This window comes from Eptatretus burgeri, chromosome 4 (genome assembly GCF_056783735.1).
Source record: "Eptatretus burgeri isolate ZD-2024b chromosome 4, Ebu_testis_v1, whole genome shotgun sequence".
NCBI lineage: Eukaryota > Metazoa > Chordata > Myxini > Myxiniformes > Myxinidae > Eptatretus > Eptatretus burgeri.
The window spans coordinates 63,831,732-63,851,137 of NC_140964.1; the positions used below are offsets into that span (position 1 = coordinate 63,831,732).

The 19,406-nt window shown below is 42.4% G+C and overlaps 1 protein-coding gene across 9 annotated transcripts in view; it reads left to right on the forward strand.

Moving 5' to 3' along the window:
- CLXN (calaxin) overlaps positions 1-19,406 on the forward strand; it is a 108,659-nt gene that overhangs the window by 76,058 nt on the left and 13,195 nt on the right. For 8 of the 9 annotated variants that reach the window (XM_085878410.1, XM_085878409.1, XM_085878412.1 and 5 more), the window contains 5 exons: positions 640-795; positions 890-994; positions 2,760-2,911; positions 5,383-5,487; positions 5,746-6,886. In XM_085878410.1, coding sequence (XP_085734536.1) covers positions 768-795; positions 890-994; positions 2,760-2,911; positions 5,383-5,487; positions 5,746-5,790 — 435 coding nt within the window. In that variant the 5' untranslated portion in view covers positions 640-767 and the 3' untranslated portion in view covers positions 5,791-6,886. Of the gene's footprint in view, positions 1-639; positions 796-889; positions 995-2,759; positions 2,912-5,382; positions 5,488-5,745; positions 6,887-19,406 lie in introns of those variants that run through there. The other variant, XM_085878407.1, reaches the window with a different exon arrangement.

The window sequence follows — 19,406 nt, forward strand, 5'->3', positions numbered from 1 at the left end:
GAGAAGAGTAAGTGAGCTTTCACCGGAATCATGAGCAAATGACAAATTCCTGCCCTGACATACAGGTAGGGTGCACTGAATCAGCGGAATAGATCCACGCTCCCAGCAATGATGCTACCAGCAGCCACAGATTGCACACAAAATGAATGAATGGATAAGAATCCCAGCAGAATTGTGACCTGAGTTTCATTTATCATATCCTTGTGGAAGAGTCCTTCATGGTCTTCAAAGAGCTTCCAAGGCACCATTGTGTATGACAGTTGAACGAGGCAGAATTGTCTGAATTGAAATGCACCATCTCCTTCACGGACTGGTCCATTATCTCATCGGTCCTTGATAACGACAGTTCCTGGATTATTTTCCTTCAGAGACTGTTTTCTCTCCTTCACCTGGTCTTCTTTCACTCTCAATGTTTTCATTCTTCTAGAAATATGGTCTCTTATATTTCCCCCTCAAGCAAATATCTTCCTCCTGCAGTGGTGCTCTGTAATCACTCGGTTTAGTGAATTATTGTTAGAGACTATACAGAGCTATTTGTGCAATTCTTGTTTGTGTACATCAATTTTTACAGCTTTAGCTTGATTATTTGAAAGTGCAATCCATTTGCAACATGCAGTTCGGTGATGATCTTGTGTGCAGTCTCAAAGCAAGAGGTTCGGGATCTTTTCAACTTCTTCAACAGCCATCTGAGCAAACGTGCAGAGTCCCCAAAACACGAGGGTTTAGATCGAAAGGCATTCTACCACATCCTTCATGACACTTTCAATATGACGGAGGACATGTTCATGGATGGAGGTGAGCAGGCAGTGAGGATGTCCCGTGTATATGAATCCCAATGCTGAATGACCATGCGTATTTTGTTTTATTTCTCTGCACTTCTTTCTCCCAGTTTTCAAAGCATTTGTTAAAGAAAATTGTGGCTTCATCAGCCTCAATGACTGGCTGGATGGCATGGCCATTTTCCTCCGAGGAACGCTGGAAGAAAAAACGAAATGTAAGTGTTATGATCGGCTTGGTGGTTTCCATTTCATCACATTAGAACTTGGCTGCATATTGCACCAACTTCAAACCTTATAGATATATTGTGCAAGCCTCCTTTATATACATGTATGCATACCTAATCTACCTTGATTAAAGGAAAATATTTCACATGCTTGATTACTAAGTCATGTATATTTAGTCGGAATGATGAGTAATCTGTTTGGCATTCCTACCCGAGCACTCATCCTCATGAGGTTGGGAACCTGGACTCACATCTCATGTACGGTGGTTTTTTTTTGTGTGTGTACAGAGTCGATGCTCATGAAGGAGCTAAAATGGACCAGAGAATAACTAGAACAAAACTGGAATGGCACTCGGTAGAGCACATACCTCCACCAGGCTGAACAGTTTACGTTTTGTATCTCACTGATAGGTAGGATCTGGATTCGGACCTGAGCCAATGTCGAATCGGCTTGTTCTTGTCGCCGACACAACTCATCCACCAAGCTTTGTCATAACTCATCCAAAACTTTTTGAGATATCATGAAAAACATAGTTTTGGGCCCTATCTCTCAATGGTGAAGAATCACTGAAAAATTGTTGTATTCAGATTCGGATCTTCATCCAAATCAAAGGAAATTCTTCCTTGTCACATACTTAACCTTCACACAAAGTTTCATCCGAATCCATCCTCAACTTTTTGAGATATCGTGCTCACAGGCAAACAATCAAACAAACAGAGAGGCAGACAGGGGTGAAAACGTAACTTCCGTCCACCTTCAGTGGCGGAGGCAGAAAAACAATGGATTGGCGGTGGGGGGGGGGGTGGTAGGGAGTACACCAACAGTAAGGTAGAGGGATAGAATAAAGGAAGATTTGGAGGATTAAGGGACATGGGGAAGAAAGAGAGCATCGGGAGGACACAGGAGGTGAAAAGGGTGGATACAACTGCAAACTTTCAATCGCAGAACTGGAAGGAAAAACCTGTAAACTCAGAAAATGTTTGGCTTGGGGAGGGTGAATGGGGGTAGAAGGGATCAGGGTTGTGGATGGGGGATGACCTGAGATGGCGATGAACATCTATGATCTGTCTTGAAGCCCTGGAGGGAAGAATGAGATTGAACAGACTGAAGAAGTTGGTTCCACAGACAGGAAAAAAGTGGAACAAGAGAGTGGAAGTGAGCAGTGTTCTGGATATCTGGAGTTTCACCAGGAGGGGGTTACTGGCAGACAACATGCACCTTGTAGAAAACTGGGGGGGGGGGGGGTATAGAAAGGACAGAGGATGCAAAACACCAGAAAGGAACTGATAGAAGACAGGGAGACCTTCGACCTGTCCACAATGTGAAAGTAATAGGCTAAGAGATTCCTTACAAAGTAAAGATTCATTACAATCTAGAAGCAGCATGTCCAAGGTAGAGTAATCTCATCTGGATCCAAACTGACAGATTGAGATCAGGCCTTTGGAGAAAATGAAGGAGTTGATGTCAAAATTTGTTTTTGGAATATCAATATTCCAAAGTACACTAATGTCTCCTTGTATCTTTGTAATTAATGTAAAATGACACTGATGAATCATAACATCCTTGACTTGCATGTGTTGTATGTACAAGTTCCTTCATGAGCCTCATCTCACTTTTAAAGCAATAGAGACAAGAAATGCATGTTTTGAACTGAAGTAATTTTGTTTTGCCTTTTATGTGGAAGATACGTGCAGCAGGGTCGAGTTCTTGCTTTTATACCCCAACCCGTGGACTTTGATCTTGTGTGCTGTGCAGTTTGTTTCAAAATTTACGACTCAAACGGTGACGGCTTCATATTCAAGGAGGAGATTTGCCACATGATGAAGCATAGCCTTATCCCTACATTTGGTGGGGAGGATTCGGAGAAAAGCATTAAAGACTTGGTGGATGAAGTGTTCAAAATTATGGTAAAACCTTCCATTACTGTGGCAACAGAAATATAATTAAATATTGATGTTGTGTACTATAACATTATAACAGACTGTTGGTCAGTATACAGTGCCTTAATTTCATAAAGCAGTGAGAATTCAATACAGGTTTGGTCATGTTTGTAAATGTTTTTGCATTTGATGCAAAGATATTGACTTGCTTGCCTGTGTTTTGGTAGATAGTATATAATGAGTCATTAACAGACATTGATAATGACTTTTACAGGATTGGCGACCAGAGCCTGAGAATGTAGAGCAGAAGAGTTCTAACAGTTGTTATAGGCAGGGGTCTTTCACTCTGAGAGTAGTTAATGCATGGAATGGTCTTCCTGGAAAGGTTGTCACAGCAGAAACAGTAGATAGAATGAAAACTAAAATTTGATCCATACCATGGAAGCACTGGGGATAGTGGAGTATATAGACATTCACAGGACTGGTAGGTACGTTGGGTATGGATGGGTGATTGTACACATGTGTAGTGATTGTGATGTACCGTATCTGAGAGGGTCTCGTCCAAAGGTGAATGTGCTGTTGGTGTTTGTTCATTCCTGACCCACTAATTGTCTTCAACTCCCCTCCTCCTCCCCCACACACATCTCCGAAAAAGAAAATGATTAACAAACAAAAAACACTGGTGATGTCCTTGTGCATGCCCCCACTGTCCTCCTCCCCAAATGAGATTGGGATTAAATGCTTATACAGCAGGTTTGTATTTGTGAACGAAAGGAGCAGTTCCTTGAAATGTTCCAATCTTGGTAATTTTCTCTGCACACAAGAGATTCGATCGACATGTTAACAAAATTGTCCCATGTGTTGCTTTTTCGGCCGAGGCCGAGCGAAGCAAGGTTGACGCTGTTTATTCCTGATACGTGAAGCACCCTGCAACCCATGATTCCAGAAAATATACTTTTTGGAATGCCGGCTAAATTTTCCATCCAATTACATGTAACTGTTTAAAAAGTCTCCATTGGTCGGCGCTCCCATGTTGAAAGTTTTATATCTATTGCTCAAGCGGTTGCGGAGAAAACAAACTTCAAAGTGAATCAAGGTGAAAAAGTAAGGGTGGAAGAAAATAAAAGGTGAGGGCCTCAGCTGACATTCCACAACATGGTCAAAGATGGTCAACGATGGTTGTGACCGCCTCGTACTAGTTTACTCAAGAGTGTTTCATATAAAGCATATGATTTATAATGATGCTCATTAGTCCAAACTATACACGTAAATCCATAAACTGCACCCAAATAATCATCAACACGTAAATCCATATACTGTACCCAAATGATCATCAACACTTAAATCCATATACTGTACCCAAATAATCATCAACATGTAAATCCATATACTGTACCCAAATAATCATCAACATGTAAATCCATATACTGTACCCAAATAATCATCAACACGTAAATCCATATACTGTACCCAAATGATCATCAACACTTAAATCCATATACTGTACCCAAATAATCATCAACATGTAAATCCATATACTGTACCCAAATAATCATCAACATGTAAATCCATACACTGTACCCAAATAATCATCAACACGTAAATCCATATACTGCACCCAAATGATCATCAACACGTAAATCTATATCCTGTACCCAAATAATCATCAACACGTAAATCCATATACTGCACCAAATGTTCAACAACACGTAAATCTATATACTGTACCCAAATAATTATCAACACGTAAATCCATATACTGCACCCAAATGATCATCAACACGTAAATCTATATACTGTACCCAAATAATCATCAACACGTAAATCCATAAATTGCACCAAATAATCAACAACACGTAAATCTATATACTGTACCCAAATGCTCATCAACTCGTAAATCCATATACTGTACTCAAATGTTCAACAACACGTAAATCTATATACTGTACCCAAATAATCATCAACACGTAAATCCATACACTGCACCCAAATAATCATCAACACGTAAATCCATATACTGTACCCAAATGATCATCAACACATAAATCTATATACTGTACCCAAATAATCATCAACACGTAAATCCATATACTGCACCCAAATGATCAACAACACGTAAATCCATATACTGCACCCAAATGATCAACAACACGTAAATATATATAGTATATACTGTACTCAAATGATCATCAACACGTAAATCCTATACTGTACCCAAATGATCATCAACACGTAAATCCACATACTATACCCAAATGATGATCAACACGTAAATCCACATACTGTACCCAAATGATCATCAACACTTAAATCCATATACTGAACTCAAATTATCATCAACACGTAGATCCATATACTGCACCCAAATAATCATCAACACGTAGATCCATATACTGCACACTACCCAAAAGATGCCCATTTAGATACACATACAATATTGTTTCCATTATGAACACGAATCACGTGAATTGACTCTTTTTGAATGTTGTACTTTTCAGGACTGTGATCATGATAACAAGATATCATTTGAGGATTTTAAACATTCCGTCAGGAAAGAGAATCTTTTACTTGAGGCTTTTGGGCCTTGTCTTCCCGAGCGGCAGGTTTGTGACATTTTATCAAATCGAATCGTAAATTTATAAAGAAGTTCAATCCTCAAAGCCGAAGTGCAGTTTCACGGAGTGATTTTTTTTCTTTCAATCACAATATCATAACATGACTATAAACTGACATGATCATTTTAAACCACAGCACCAATCTGAACTCCCACTTGATATGTGGTTGTTAACGATTGTGGTAAATTATGCATTGCACAGCAATTTAGTTTGGGATTAACACAACTTACTGATTTTCTTTTTCAGGGCATCCTCAACTCTTACAAACAAACATTTGTTTTCCCTTTTTGACAGAAGATAAGTTGTCCTTTGAAGACATCGGAAAAAAACAAATCCCCAAACCCTAATTAACAAGTGTTTCCTCAATTTTCCTCCATTCCTGAATATATTCCTGGAACACCTTCCAACATGGAGTTGGCCTTGGATTCCATAAGCAGACAGTTTGGAGAGCAAGGTGGGATGACAAACTGTATCGAAAGCTCGAGATATATCCAAAGAGACGGCCCTGATCTCATGATTGATATTGTGGGCCACCATCCACAGAGAGTAGAAGTAGAAGAGAGTAGAAGTAGCATGTCCAATGTAGAGTGACCAGGTCTGATTCTGAAATGAGGCTGTTGAAGAAAAGAAATGATTTTATGTTTTTTCTGCCATGCCCACATCCAAACTGTGGGTTTTGCTTGGTTTAGATCTCCCACATGCACAATGCTCTTCTTAAGTAAGGATCGATGGAGGAAAATGAAAAAAATTGAAAAGGGAATGTGAAATAGGGTAGTCTATTAAGACTTCCTAAAGCAATGGTGGTGTTGCTTTGACAAAATGAAACAAAAATTTTATTCGTAATTGGTATCACCACAAATACTCAGTATTAACTGCACATGTTAAGCCTCCAAAAAGGCATGCATTTGTCAATTGGCACAAATTTTTTCTTTTATAACCGCAGGCATGAAGCACAAAGTGGGGTTAAGCAATTGGTTCACTCTTGAAATACAGGCAATTGAAGTCTGTCTACAGACGTCAGTCCATGATCTAGGAACTACTTCATTTCAATAGAATATTATATTTTGAACAATGTAGATCACGAATTGGAACATAAATCGGAACACGAACCTGTAGTTTAGCTGTACTTTGACCCTGAATTTGGAAAATGATATGGAATCCTGTCCCGATCGCACGTGTGCATAGAGGAGTTAGGTAATTTTAAAGCGGTGAAGCCGCTTCAGTGTTTGGGTATGTCCTTCCCTTCCATCAAAAATGAAGAAGAAGAAGAACCTTTCTAACTCACCATGCTTAATTCTAAAGGGTTCTAAAGGGTAATTATACTGGGTTTCGTTCGTTTCTCAGCTTTGCCTATTTCATATTAAAAATGTCAAACAAAACCGCTTCATTTGGATACGGGTGCAATTTTTATCTTGCCAAAACGAAGTTTTTGCAAGATATGTTAGTCAGCTTGTATGTTTTTGTTTGTTTGTTTGTTTGTCTGTAATCACGTATAAAAAATTCTGCAGAGCACAGTTATCATTGGAAATTTTTGTAACTTCGCATATCAGAGGCCTAGAGAGGTCCCTTTCAGCGCACAAAATTTTGAAGGTCAAGGTCAAAGGTCAAGGTCACTTTGTCGCAAATCAGGGGAGTCGACAAAACCCTTATTTTTTGAGTATTTTTGATCGGATCGTCTTCAAACTTCATAGGAATATAGTTCATGGTCTGTCGCTCAGCTGATTAATTTTTGGTGGCAATTGGCCTTGACCTTCATATGTTTTTTTTTTTGGTCTGTAATCACGTATAAATCACTCTGCAGCGCACAGTTATCATTGGAAATTTTTGTAACTTCGCATATCAGAGGCCTATAGAGGTCCCTTTCAGCGCATAAAATTTTTAAGGTCAAGGTCAAAGGTCAAGGTCACTTTGTCGCAAATCAGGGGAGTCGACGAAACCCTTATTTTTTGAGTAATTTTAATCTAATCGTCTCCAAACTTTATGGGAATGTAGTATATGGTCTGGCGCTCAGCTGATTAGTTTTTGGTGGCAATTGGCCTTGACCTTCATGGTTGGCGCCTGAGGTCAAACATATTTGACCCCAAGGTCAAATTTTAAAGTTTTAGGAACCATATCGTGTAGTACCTCAAATTGAACACCTCGATGAGTGCTTTCTAGATATGTCAAGCTTGAGACATTATGACGTCATTTGGTTTACGTTATGAGGCAAACATATTTTTCATGGTTACTCTGTATAACTATTCTCATCGGAATCTCTCGTAGGCAGATATTCCTCAAGGAGTCGCTCCTGGTGGATAGCAGCTCTGTTCACCTCAGTGTGACCTTAAAGAAGTCACACGTGGTCACCTTTTGGCAAGATACGGGTCACCCTGCGGGTGACTTTGGTTTATTTTTTTTTTAATCTGCCTGTCTGGTAGTCAAACAAAATTGAAAATCATTCCAAACAGAAAACTGTTTTTAGGGATGTCATAAAGGACACAAACAGGCACGAAGAACCAATGTAACGTGTTAAATATGTGGTGGATAAAAGGGTACATCAACAGCAGTAAACTTCTGAAAATTTTATTTTTTCTCCATCCTTTAAACTTTTATTTTATTTCAATTGAATTACAGTATATATATGTAGTTGAACACTGTAGACTACAGATCGGCTTGTTGGCACTTCAAAAAATCTCCAGTTTAGCTGAAGTTGGACAAAACGTTATGCCATCTCGACCAATCAAATGTGCCGCTCGTGCTTGCATCATTGGGGAATATCGAGATTCAGACAAAATCGTGACTAGTAGGAAATACAAATTGTGCTCGAAAATGCAAAACAAGAGTTTAAAAGACCCATCCGATGTTCTTTTTCTCAAGACTGTGTGTGGTAAGGTGTTCTATGATCTCTCTAGTTTTTTGTTTTCTTTTGATAAGGACTGATATCACTGAAGTCATGCATATTGCAACATTACATAATCGTTACAATCCATCAAATACAGGCAATTGAAGTACTTACCTTATCATGATCATCTCATTGTTGACCATTGATCTACACTTTTATGCCATTCATGGATTTCTTTTTGATTAGATGTACCATATTCTTTACAGAGCATTGATGCTGCCAAAGCATTTTCTTGGAAAGGGTGAAGCTGGGTGGTTTGCCTTTGCCTTCCCAGTGTTGTTTGTCAATGATCTATCCTTTTAAATGCTGTGCATCAAGCAAGGGAGCAGGACGTGCTATTAAAAAAAAGGTCCTGTATGACTCGGCCAGGGTTTAAAACACCAACCTCCCAGTGTCAGAGCAGACACTCGAACTATTACGCCACCGAGTCTGGTTCATACATGGATAAGTGATGTCTATTGAACTCTTCCTCATCAACGGAACTTGTCTGACAATAGTTGATCTGGGTTCCACAAAATCAACCTCTCTTTTGTCTTTAAACTGAGCTTGATTTTGCTAGAAGTGCGAAATGAACATACAGTTCAACCAAGCATTCGTTCCTTTTCTTAACATATAGTTTCCACAGCAGAATCCATTCAGTATATACACTACGAGCAGGGGTTGCCCAGGGCTTTTCTAATCCTGTTGGCATTTTACAGAAATCTAATTTTGTTTTTTTTTCATTTCTTGTGGGGGCCAAAACATTTCCCTACAGCCACTAAGGAATGGGGTCAGGGATCATTTAATACTTCCTTTCATAGAGCTTTCAAGGCTTAAGGCGATAGAGCAATTAAAAAAAAAACAAATTCAAAACAATTACGTTTCAAAAATTTTCAAATTTTGTTTGCCTGTAACACTCCATAGCACTCATTGATGAACCTCGAAAAGTCTGATGAAGATCCGTTGGGCTATCTCTGAGAAAAATGGTGACACACATACACACAGACAAACACCTCTCTTATTGTACAGACATGAGTTCCCTGAAAAGGAAAGGGTGGAGGAGCTCCTTCTGAGCCAATGGTTTCTAGTGCTCAACTGTGTCTGTCGACGTCCTCCTGAAGTTGGGTGACTTTTTTTTCGGAGGTTGGTGGCAGGATTTGCACTCCAGCCACTGAAAAACTCTTCACTCTGCAAAACACAAGAAAAATGCAAAGAAATCTCAAAACCCACTCCTTGGGAATACCTCCTGTGCAGCTGCCCTTCGCGGGGCAGCTCACGGGATGACAGGATTGGGGGAAAGCCTTCGGAACCCCCACACTTTGATGATAGGAGGAAAACCAAGGGGTAGCCTTCCTGGGTCAAATTGCGGGAGAGTGTGTCAGAGTGGTGCTAAAGTGTCATCCACCAGATGGCAGTCTCCTTGGGTTAACCTGAGGGGGTCCCTTCGGGTGGGTACCTGGAATGTCCTATCCCTAAGAGAGGATGATCACCTGCCTCTGTTATCATCTGAGCTCAAGCGTTTGGACATCGGTATTGCAGCACTCTCTGAGGTTCAGAGACTGCATTGCGGCGAGATCATGGTGGGTGGTTACACCGACTATTGGTCTGGTCGCTCTGATGGTTACCATGCCCAAGGAGTTGCTGTAGCTGTGTCCAATAAGCTTTCTCTCTATTGAGTGCAGCCTGAGGCTGCTGGTTGCATCATTGGATGGGATGTGGCTACGCCGCTGATGCAGTGTCCCCCTTACCAGTACACGGGTGCTCATTTTGCCGACCTCGGAAGGATGAGAGGCTGAGTCAACCCCCTGGTGTACTTTAATTCAGCGGCCAACAGGGCTTGAACTCAGGACCCGAGGATCCCAAGCCACCACCCTAACCACTAAGCCAACATCAGGCTTGTCCAATAAGCTGACTCCAATGATAATCGAGACAACACCAGTCAATGAGCATATTATGAGATGAAGGATTTGTCACTCCTTGGGTGTCGTTCCTCTGGTCTCTGTATATGCTCCGAATGAGGTGAGTGATCTCACCGTGAAGGACGCATTCTATTCCACGCTCGAGTCTGTGGTTAATCATTGCCCCAGGCGAGATACTCTTCGAGTCTTGAGGGATTTCAATGCATCGACTGGAATTGATAGGGATGGTTATGATTCATGTATTGGTTCCAATGGGTCTGGAACTGTGAACCAGAATATCACCAAGTTCCTTGACTTTCCAAGAAGTCATAGACTTTGGGTGGCTGGTTCATGATTTCAGTGCCCACAGGCTCATCGCTGGACTTGGTATTCCAACGCTGGTGATGTGGCAAAGGAGATTGCCCATCTGCTCTTTGATGGTCGCTGGAGGATGATCCAGAACTGCAGGGTCGACCAGAGTGCTCAGTTCCTCAATACCGACCACAGGCTTGTGGTAACAACTCTGAAGTTTCAGCTTAAATCTGGGAGAATGGTACCATCCCAGCTTAGGCTGGATGTTGGCAAGTTAAAGGATGAGAGGGTATCTGAGGAGTTTGCAAACAGGCTGAGTGGGGATTTGGGGGGTCTGGGTGTTTTGGGGAATCCTGAAGAGTTGTGGAGTGCCTTCATCCTTGATGTTGCCGGTGGATGTCTTGGAACTCACCGGAGGGCGAAGATGAATTTTGTCTCTCAAGGGACACTTGACACCATTGACCAGAGTTGCAGGACCAAGCTTGATGGCAGAGCTGAGCTATTCAGGGAGTTGAGGCGTAAAACTGTACATGCGCTGATGGTGGACAAGGAGGCCTATGTGTGAGGAATCTGTGAGAGGGGGTAGAGCATCACCTGTGGTCAAGTAATTCTCATTCTGTTTTCAGGGGAACTCGCGCATTGCGTTCCTCCAAGCCCGTCCCTTGGTGTACTGCAGTAAGAGAGGCGGGTGGTGGGCTCTTGACAGAGGAGTCCGAAGTGAAGGCCCGCTGGGCCGGTTACTTTGAGCAGCTGTACCAGGCTTATTCACCAGCTGTTGAGTTGGATGTCAGGAGTGTTACTATCCCTATTGCTGACCCACCAATCAACTGTGATCCACCTTTGCTTGTGCAAACACATGCTGCGGTGAACCAGTTGAAATGGGGTAAATCTCCTGAGATCTGTGGCATCCATGCTGAACTTCCCAACTGACTGGAAGGAGGCCTTGTTGTCCCTCTCTGGAAAGGAAAGGGTGATCACCAGGACTGTAACAACTACTGAGGGGTGATGCTGCTCTCAGTGCCGTGCAAGGTATTTGCTCTGATAATTATTTATGGGTTCGCCACCATCTTCTTGAGCACCAGCACCCAGACCAGTCAGGCTTTCCCCAAAGAGGTCAATGATTGATCATATCCTTGCCCTTCGGGTCCTCACAGAACGCCCACGAGAGTTTCTGCAGGGGCTGCTTGCAGCCTATGTTTATCTCTGCAAAGCATTCAGGTCAGTGAATGGGGATGCCCTCTGGAGGATTCTTGGTCTTCGTGGGGGTGCCACCAAAACTGATGTCTGATGTCTGAACTATACTCTGGCACTGAGAGTGCGGTGAGATGTGGTGATACCATCTCTGACTTATTTCCAGTTGTTACTGGAGTTTGTCAGGAGTGTGCTGGTCTCCACACTTTTCAACACTTGGATGGACTGAATTCTGGGGAGGATGTCAGAGAGATCAAGCTGCGGTGCATCGTTTGAGAATGTCAAGATCTCAACCTTGATTTCACAGATGATGCAGTCATCGTTGCAGAGACTCTGGGTATCCTTTTGGGGATCCTCAAGCTGCTGAATGAGAATTTGGAGCCACTGGGATTATGGGTTTCCTGGGTCAAAACTAAGATTCAGGCTTTCGATGACATTTTGGCTGCTGCTATCTTGTCTGTACCTGTTTTTTGTGAGGGTGTTGAGGTCATGGAGAGATTCACTTACCTTGGTAGTGATATTCATGTCTCTGCTGGCTGTGAGCCAGAGGTCAATCGACGTCTGGGTCGGGCCTGGGGAGTCATGAATTCACTGGATCATGGGATGTGGTGCTCTCGGTACCTTTATAGGAGGCCGAAAGTCTGAGTCTTCATGTCGTTGGTGCTTCCAGTCTTGCTCTACGGATGTGAGACTTGGACTCTGACCAGGGAACTGAGATGGAAACTTAATTCCTTTGGTATCAGGTCTCTTCAGAGAATCCTTGGCTATTGCTGGTCAGACTTTGTGTCCAATGAGTGGTTGCTGGGGGACTCAAATGAGATTTGTTACCTGCCTAGTACGTGAGTGTCAGCTGTGGCTGTTTGGACATGTGGCTCATTTTCCTGACGCTAATCCTGCTCACCCGATTCTCTCAGCGAAGGAGCTTCATGAATGGAAGAGGCCAATGGGCCGACCACGTGCCTCATGGTTGTAGCAGGTTGATCAGCATCTTAAGGAGATGGGGATGGGCCAGGCATCTGCCTGGGGGATGGTCAGACAGGCCCCTGGAGTACTGGAGGAAAGTAGACGCAGCGACGTGCTGCTCTGTCCAACGCATGCTCCTATAGCTGACCTGACCTGAACTTCAACGTAGGAGGCTACAAGGCCCATCAAAGCCTGCGCTATTATTGCCGACCTATAGTTGTTTGTCCATGCTCTTTCCTTTGTACATGCTGATGGTAAATTCAGGAAGCAGCATGTACCATTTTCCAGGTCTCTGGAATGACTCACCCGTGGTTCTAATCATCGATCTCCCAGACTTAGAATGGATGTTCTAACCATTACACCGCCAAAGTATTGAATATTGTTTTCCCTTCTATTTCCCATTTCCCCCATAAATCATTGTGAACCCCACAGTGGAATTTGTTAGGTCTTGAGTACTGTTTCCCCCAATAACTCTTTCCAGTCGTTTATGGCTCTTTATACCATATCCTCCTGGTATTTCCTCACCAGGTGCAGTTGGTTGGATTAGGAATTTTGGATTCCAGAAAAAAGGGCCTACTCTTTTGAAAAGGTACAGTGGGATATTTAATGACAACAGACAGTACTCATACATATGGGAAAGCCAGTCTGGATTCCCCTTGGGAAGGACGGCATCCTAAAAATGGAGATGTGTGTGTGTGTGTGTGTGTGTGTGTGTGTGTGTGTGTGTGTGTGTGTGTGTGTGTGTGTGTGTGTGTGTGTGTGTGTGTGTGTGTGTGTACTTTGTTGAATGTTTTTATTGACCAAAAACAGAAACATTCTAAGCTTTAGATGACACACAACAGAGTGATTAAAAAAAAAAAATCCTTAAGCAATGATTGTAGTCACAAAATGTTCAGTCGCAACATAATACATATTTTCAATATTTATGATTTATGAACTTTTCTTTCTTATTCACTTGGAATATCTTTCAATCCTGACAAATCTCACACTCTTACTATTTCTCTGAAAGCACCATTTGGAAACCCTTCCCCTTCCCCCTCCCCCTCCCCCTCCCCCTCCCCCTCTCCTCTCCCCCGCACCCCTTTCCCCTCCCATCTACTCTCTTAACACTCCTCTTGAAGAAGTTCAGTCATTCAAACTCCTGGGTCTCACTTTCAGCCATGATCTTTCTTGGGCAAACCACATTTCAAAGTTGTCCTCCAAAGCCAGATGCCAACTGAGCATCCTCCATCATGCAAAGTCCTTCCTTGACATACTTAAACTTCGATGCACCTACAAGGCTTTCATCCATAGATTGGTGGAATACTGCTCTCCCCTCTGGGCTGGCACCCCTGCCTCACACCTTGCTCAGCCTGAAGACCTTCAACATCAATGGAATCTTTTATGATGTAGCTGGGTCTATGGGTAGTCATGTTTTGGGTGTCAAATTGGGCTTCGACTTGCGTAAACCACAGCTGCAGGTCATTGGGCCAGAACTGTGACAGCATTATCAAAACCGCTGCCACTGATGGAGCTGGTTGAGCATATTGGAAGGGCACAGCTGGTTGGCCATTCACGACGATCGGTTGCGTGCTTGCAACTCCTGGTCCATCCATTTGGATCACGTCGGGTGCCACCAATTAATGTGAAAGAAAAAACGTCTGAGACATTCGGATTCCGAGTCAATTATTTTTAAACCGCAATGGTAAAAACTCTCAAAACCCCTGCCAGGAAACTCCGTTCAACCAAAGCTAAAGTGTATTCACAGATTATGAAACCAAAGGCAAAATTATGCTGCTAAACACCACTGCATCAGTCTGTGCCCCAGCAAATGATGCTAACAGCAGCCATGTGCTGCCTACCAAATAAAAGGAACATTAGGATATGGATATAGTTTGTAGTCAGATCTTTTTTCATCAGGAATTGAACTAGAATAAATACAGTCCGAGCTACCTCATTGCACAATTTGTTGGTGGGCTTCAGCTTTCATTTTTAAGGCCTCACATATTTATTACGTCGACAATGCAAATATGGTGGATTTTATTTACCTTTAACTCCTCACGATTCCCCCCGCCCCCCAACCAGACCAAAATGTACCAGTCACGTCATCACAGTCACCCATGTCACTTCCTTTCTCTCCCATATTATTCTTCAGGGTCTATGCACACCAGAACTCCAATAGTGAAAGAATATTTCCAAGCATTTTTACCTGCACGAACAGTAATGGTCACGTGAGTGAGTGCACACTCATGTACATGATTGACAGGTTAATGCACCACTACGTTGCTTCCTAATGTACCCGAAGTTTGTGGAGGAACTACTAGGAAATAAAACATGGCTGCCGTGGAGAGAGATTTCTACTTTGAAGAAGTGTTGCTACTTATGACAAGTTCTACAGCAGAGACAGAGGCAGGAAAGACAAATGATTTGGGTCCATGATGTACTAAAGAGATGGAAGTAGTTTGGGGGAGTACCACAGGCTAGCTACTACAAGAACTGAAACTGGATGCTGTGAGGTTTTACCAATACGGTCCTTCAGGATGTAGAGTTAGCAGGACAGCCTCGACTTAGAGTTACGCACACTCACGTCTCAGCTGTCTAGCCTGGACTTAAATCCCGACACAGATATAACCTGCCATCCATGGTGTTTAACAGGCAGGGCGATTCATCATTGTGTGTGCCGTCTCCCAGATAGATGTTAAACGGGCATCCTGTCTGCCAGCATTCATCAGTGGACGTTGAAGATCCCATGGTGTCTTCCGCGAAACGTAGGTGAGCTATCGCCGGTGTTGTGTCCTGTCATTACATTGACGATGTAAAGGCCCGGTCACACCTTGACGTTTTAGCCAACGTATGCCGATTTTTGATTTTTTTTTCTAAAACACTGGCACACGTTGAATACGTTATGGGTAAGTTTTGATAACATTGAGAGAACGCTGAAAAACACTGCCATACGTCGTTGTACACTGGCTTTAAACGTTGTACTTTTTGGTTGTCCTCAAATTTTTTCATGCTTGAAATTTCACGACGTATACCGGCGTATGACTCACACGTTCCGCTACGCTGGCCACAAGTTGTATGCACGGTCTGCGATCGTTGACAGACGTCAACACATGCTACTTGTAAGTTAATCATGAGTTGAGACACGCCGAGGTAATGTTTAGCGTACCCGAAACTTATTTCTAACCTATGATTAACGTGTTGTTGGCACGTTACGTGATCGTTGCCACACGTCGACAGACATTACTTTTAAGTTACTCATAGGCTGAAAGACGTCGGTATAATGGATCGTCCTTGCGTCAGCGTCCACGGCCACGGCCAGGACACTTATTTGCAGCATTCTTCAAACTTTTCTTCGGCATGACGAGGATGTTCACACTTCAATGTCTAGCTTGGCTATGATTCCAATTGTCCATCGGCAGCGTCTATTTAAAATAGTCGAGTTTGAGCGTTTTAACACGTTCAGAAGAAACGCTTCAAATTTCAAAACCCCAGCGTCAAAAAACAAAGGCGAGTGGCAGCAATTTAAATCGTTCATTGTAAACAATGAAAATAGCTGAGTGGTACCGTTTAAAAGTCGTTGAGTGTAAAAAAAATCCAATTGTTGATCGCAAGCGTCTACTTTCAATAGTGGGGTTTGAGCGATTTAGCACGTTCAATAGAAACGATTAAAATTTCCGAGCGCCAGCGTCAAAAAACAAAGGCGAGTGACAGCAATTTAAATCGTTCATTGTAAACAATGAAAATAGCTGAGTGGTACCGTTTAAAAGTCGTTGAGTGTAAAAAAAATCCAATTGTTGATCGCAAGCGTCTACTTTCAATAGTGGAGATGCAGCCATTTAAATTGAGTGGGAGCCTATGAATAGCAAACCCTACGTCACCGGCAAAGATAAACTGCCGCACGATATGGATAAGTTAGGCTATCGTTGGGCATAGTTTGTGAACGCCGGCTTCACGATAATTATTCGTTGTTATGTCATATCTATAAGTAATCAAAGCGCTCTATGCACATTATTAGTTCATTGTGCATTTGTCCAACCCGTTATGAAGAGACCTAAATCATAAAAACAAGCCATAGCTCATTGTTGAAAAAGCCCCATAAAAAATTAGCCGCGAAGAACTTCGAACAATGGTGAAAAGATGTCTCCTACCCGTGGACACGCGGACGCAAGGACGATCCATCATAACCTGCACCCTCCCCCTCACACTCACCTACTACTGCCAACATGAACAAACTACTACTAATACTAATACTAATACTGATACTGATACTGCTGACATGGACATCGACTCAAAAAGGACTCGAAAACACTGTTGGGTTCCCCTTTTATGAGCAGCATTTTTATATACCAATTCCCAAAACCGCTGGGAACACGTCTTTATATGGCAGTTGTAACCTACAAACACGTTCATTTTTTTTTTTTGTCGACCGGAAGACGTCATTGGAATACGTCTACATACGTCGATGTGTGTTGGGACTACGTAAAGAATTGGTTCAAAGCACATCAAACATAAGTTAGAAATAAGTTTCGCGTAAAAAAGACATTACCGCGACGTGTTTCGACTTATGAGTAGCTTATAAGTAGCCTTTGTGGACGTGTATAAGCGTCCACATATCGTGTGTAAAACTTATCCCCATCGCATGCGGAACGTGTGTCATACGCCGAGTACGTCGTAAAATTTTGAACATGTTTAAAATTTCTTGACGTACTCTACTTACTACGAGGTATGATAGCGTACTTTAGCGTTGTACTCACGTATACCAAACTTACTCATACCGTATTTGGCATGCCCCAACGTTTTAGACACATTTTTCTTCGGTCGGCATACGCTGGCAAGATCGCCAAGGTGTGACCGCGATGTTGTCACTTCCATTTCTACGGCAGTTATGATTCGAATCGTTGTGTGTCAGCCTTTTAATAGGCTACGTCACAACATCGTCGGTGATGCGTGCAACGCGCTATGCCTAAGTTAGACTATCGTTTGGCATCGGTTGTGTTGGCCAACAGGTTCAGCATTCGTTGGTATAAGTTATCTATAACACAACGAAACGTTCTGTTTCCGTTACCAATGCGTTATACATAAGACCAAGTCGCTATGAATACGTCCGAATCTTTAAAAAAAAACATCAAAAGTTCAACGTAAGCCAGCGTTTTACATACATTTTAATACATTGCCATCGCTGGCTAAAACGTCAAGGTGTGACCGGGCCTTAAATGCTCATGTGATCTTGGACACGAGATGGCACTCATGAAGGGGGCAGAGAAAGGAGCTGAGGAGAGGGAATATGGCAGTGACTGGGTCAAGGCTGTTTATTGTACTCCTGTGGTCTGGATGTGATTTTTACAAACACAACAAACAAACAATCGGTACCATGGCCAAATTCCAAATTTGTGCCCTAAATTACCGAGGGTACTGCGTCAGCGGAACAGCCTTGCTCACAGCAAATGATGCTACCCTGCAGCCATGTCCTGCATATTACAAAATAAGAAGCTGACAAGTTACCCAGAACAAATTACAAGTTCCTGCCTGGACTAGGTTTGCATGTGGTCTGGTCGTCTCAGAGGTTTTTTTCACACGGGCACGCCCTCAGCCAATGATGCTACCCTAGAGCCTTGTGCAGCATATGAACAAAAAAAGAACACTTCAGGATGATGGACTGGTTTGGAATATTGATTGAAATGGTCAGGCACCCCATCCACAATATAAACTCGAAGGGCAGTCGGTTGAGCGCATACCTTCACCATGTAATGCCTGATCCACGAGAACATATCGGGCCCAATCAATACATTTTTGAAATATCAGGCAATGTATCGTTTTTGGCCCAATCTCTCAATGGTGAAGAATCACTTTGAAAATTAAATAATTCTCACATCCAGATCCAGATTCCGATCTTCTCCAAAATCGAATCAATTAGTCCTTGCCACACACCAACATGTCCACCAAGTTTCGTCCGAATCCGTCCATAACCTTTTGAGATATCATGCTCCATATCGTTTTAGTCCGACTCTCAATGGTGAAGAATAACTTTAAAAAAATTATCAGATCCAGATCCGGATTCGGATCTTCTCCAAAATCGAATCAATTAGTCCTTGCCACACACCAACATGTCCACCAAGTTTCGCCCGAATCTGTCCACAACCTTATGAGATATCATGCTCCATATCGTTTTAGCCCGATTCCCAATGGTGAAGAATCACTTAAAAAAATTATCAGATCCAGATTCGGATTCGGTTCTTCACTAAAATTGAATCAATTCTTCCTCGTCACACACACACAATGTGTCCACCAAGTTTCGGCCGAATCTGTCTACAATCTTTTGAGATATAATGCTATATATATCGTTTTTGGCCCTATCTCTCAATGTTGAAGAATTACTTTAAAAATTATAGTAGTCGGATCCGGAACCAGATCTTCACCAACATCTAATCAGTTCGTCCTTGTCACACACTCAACTTGCCCATCAAATTTCATCCAGATGCGTCCACAACTTTTTGAGATATCCTGGCACATAGACAGACAAACAAACAAACAATAAGATGTCGTGCAGAGCATGATACTTGCAAAATCCATAAAACAAATTTGACCTCAAAAATAATTGGTGGTTGAATTCAATGACCAAATATGCAACTCCTCAAATTTCAAGTCAATCGGATGAAAATTGAGGATTTTATAAATACCACCTTAGTTGTTGGCCTATGGTG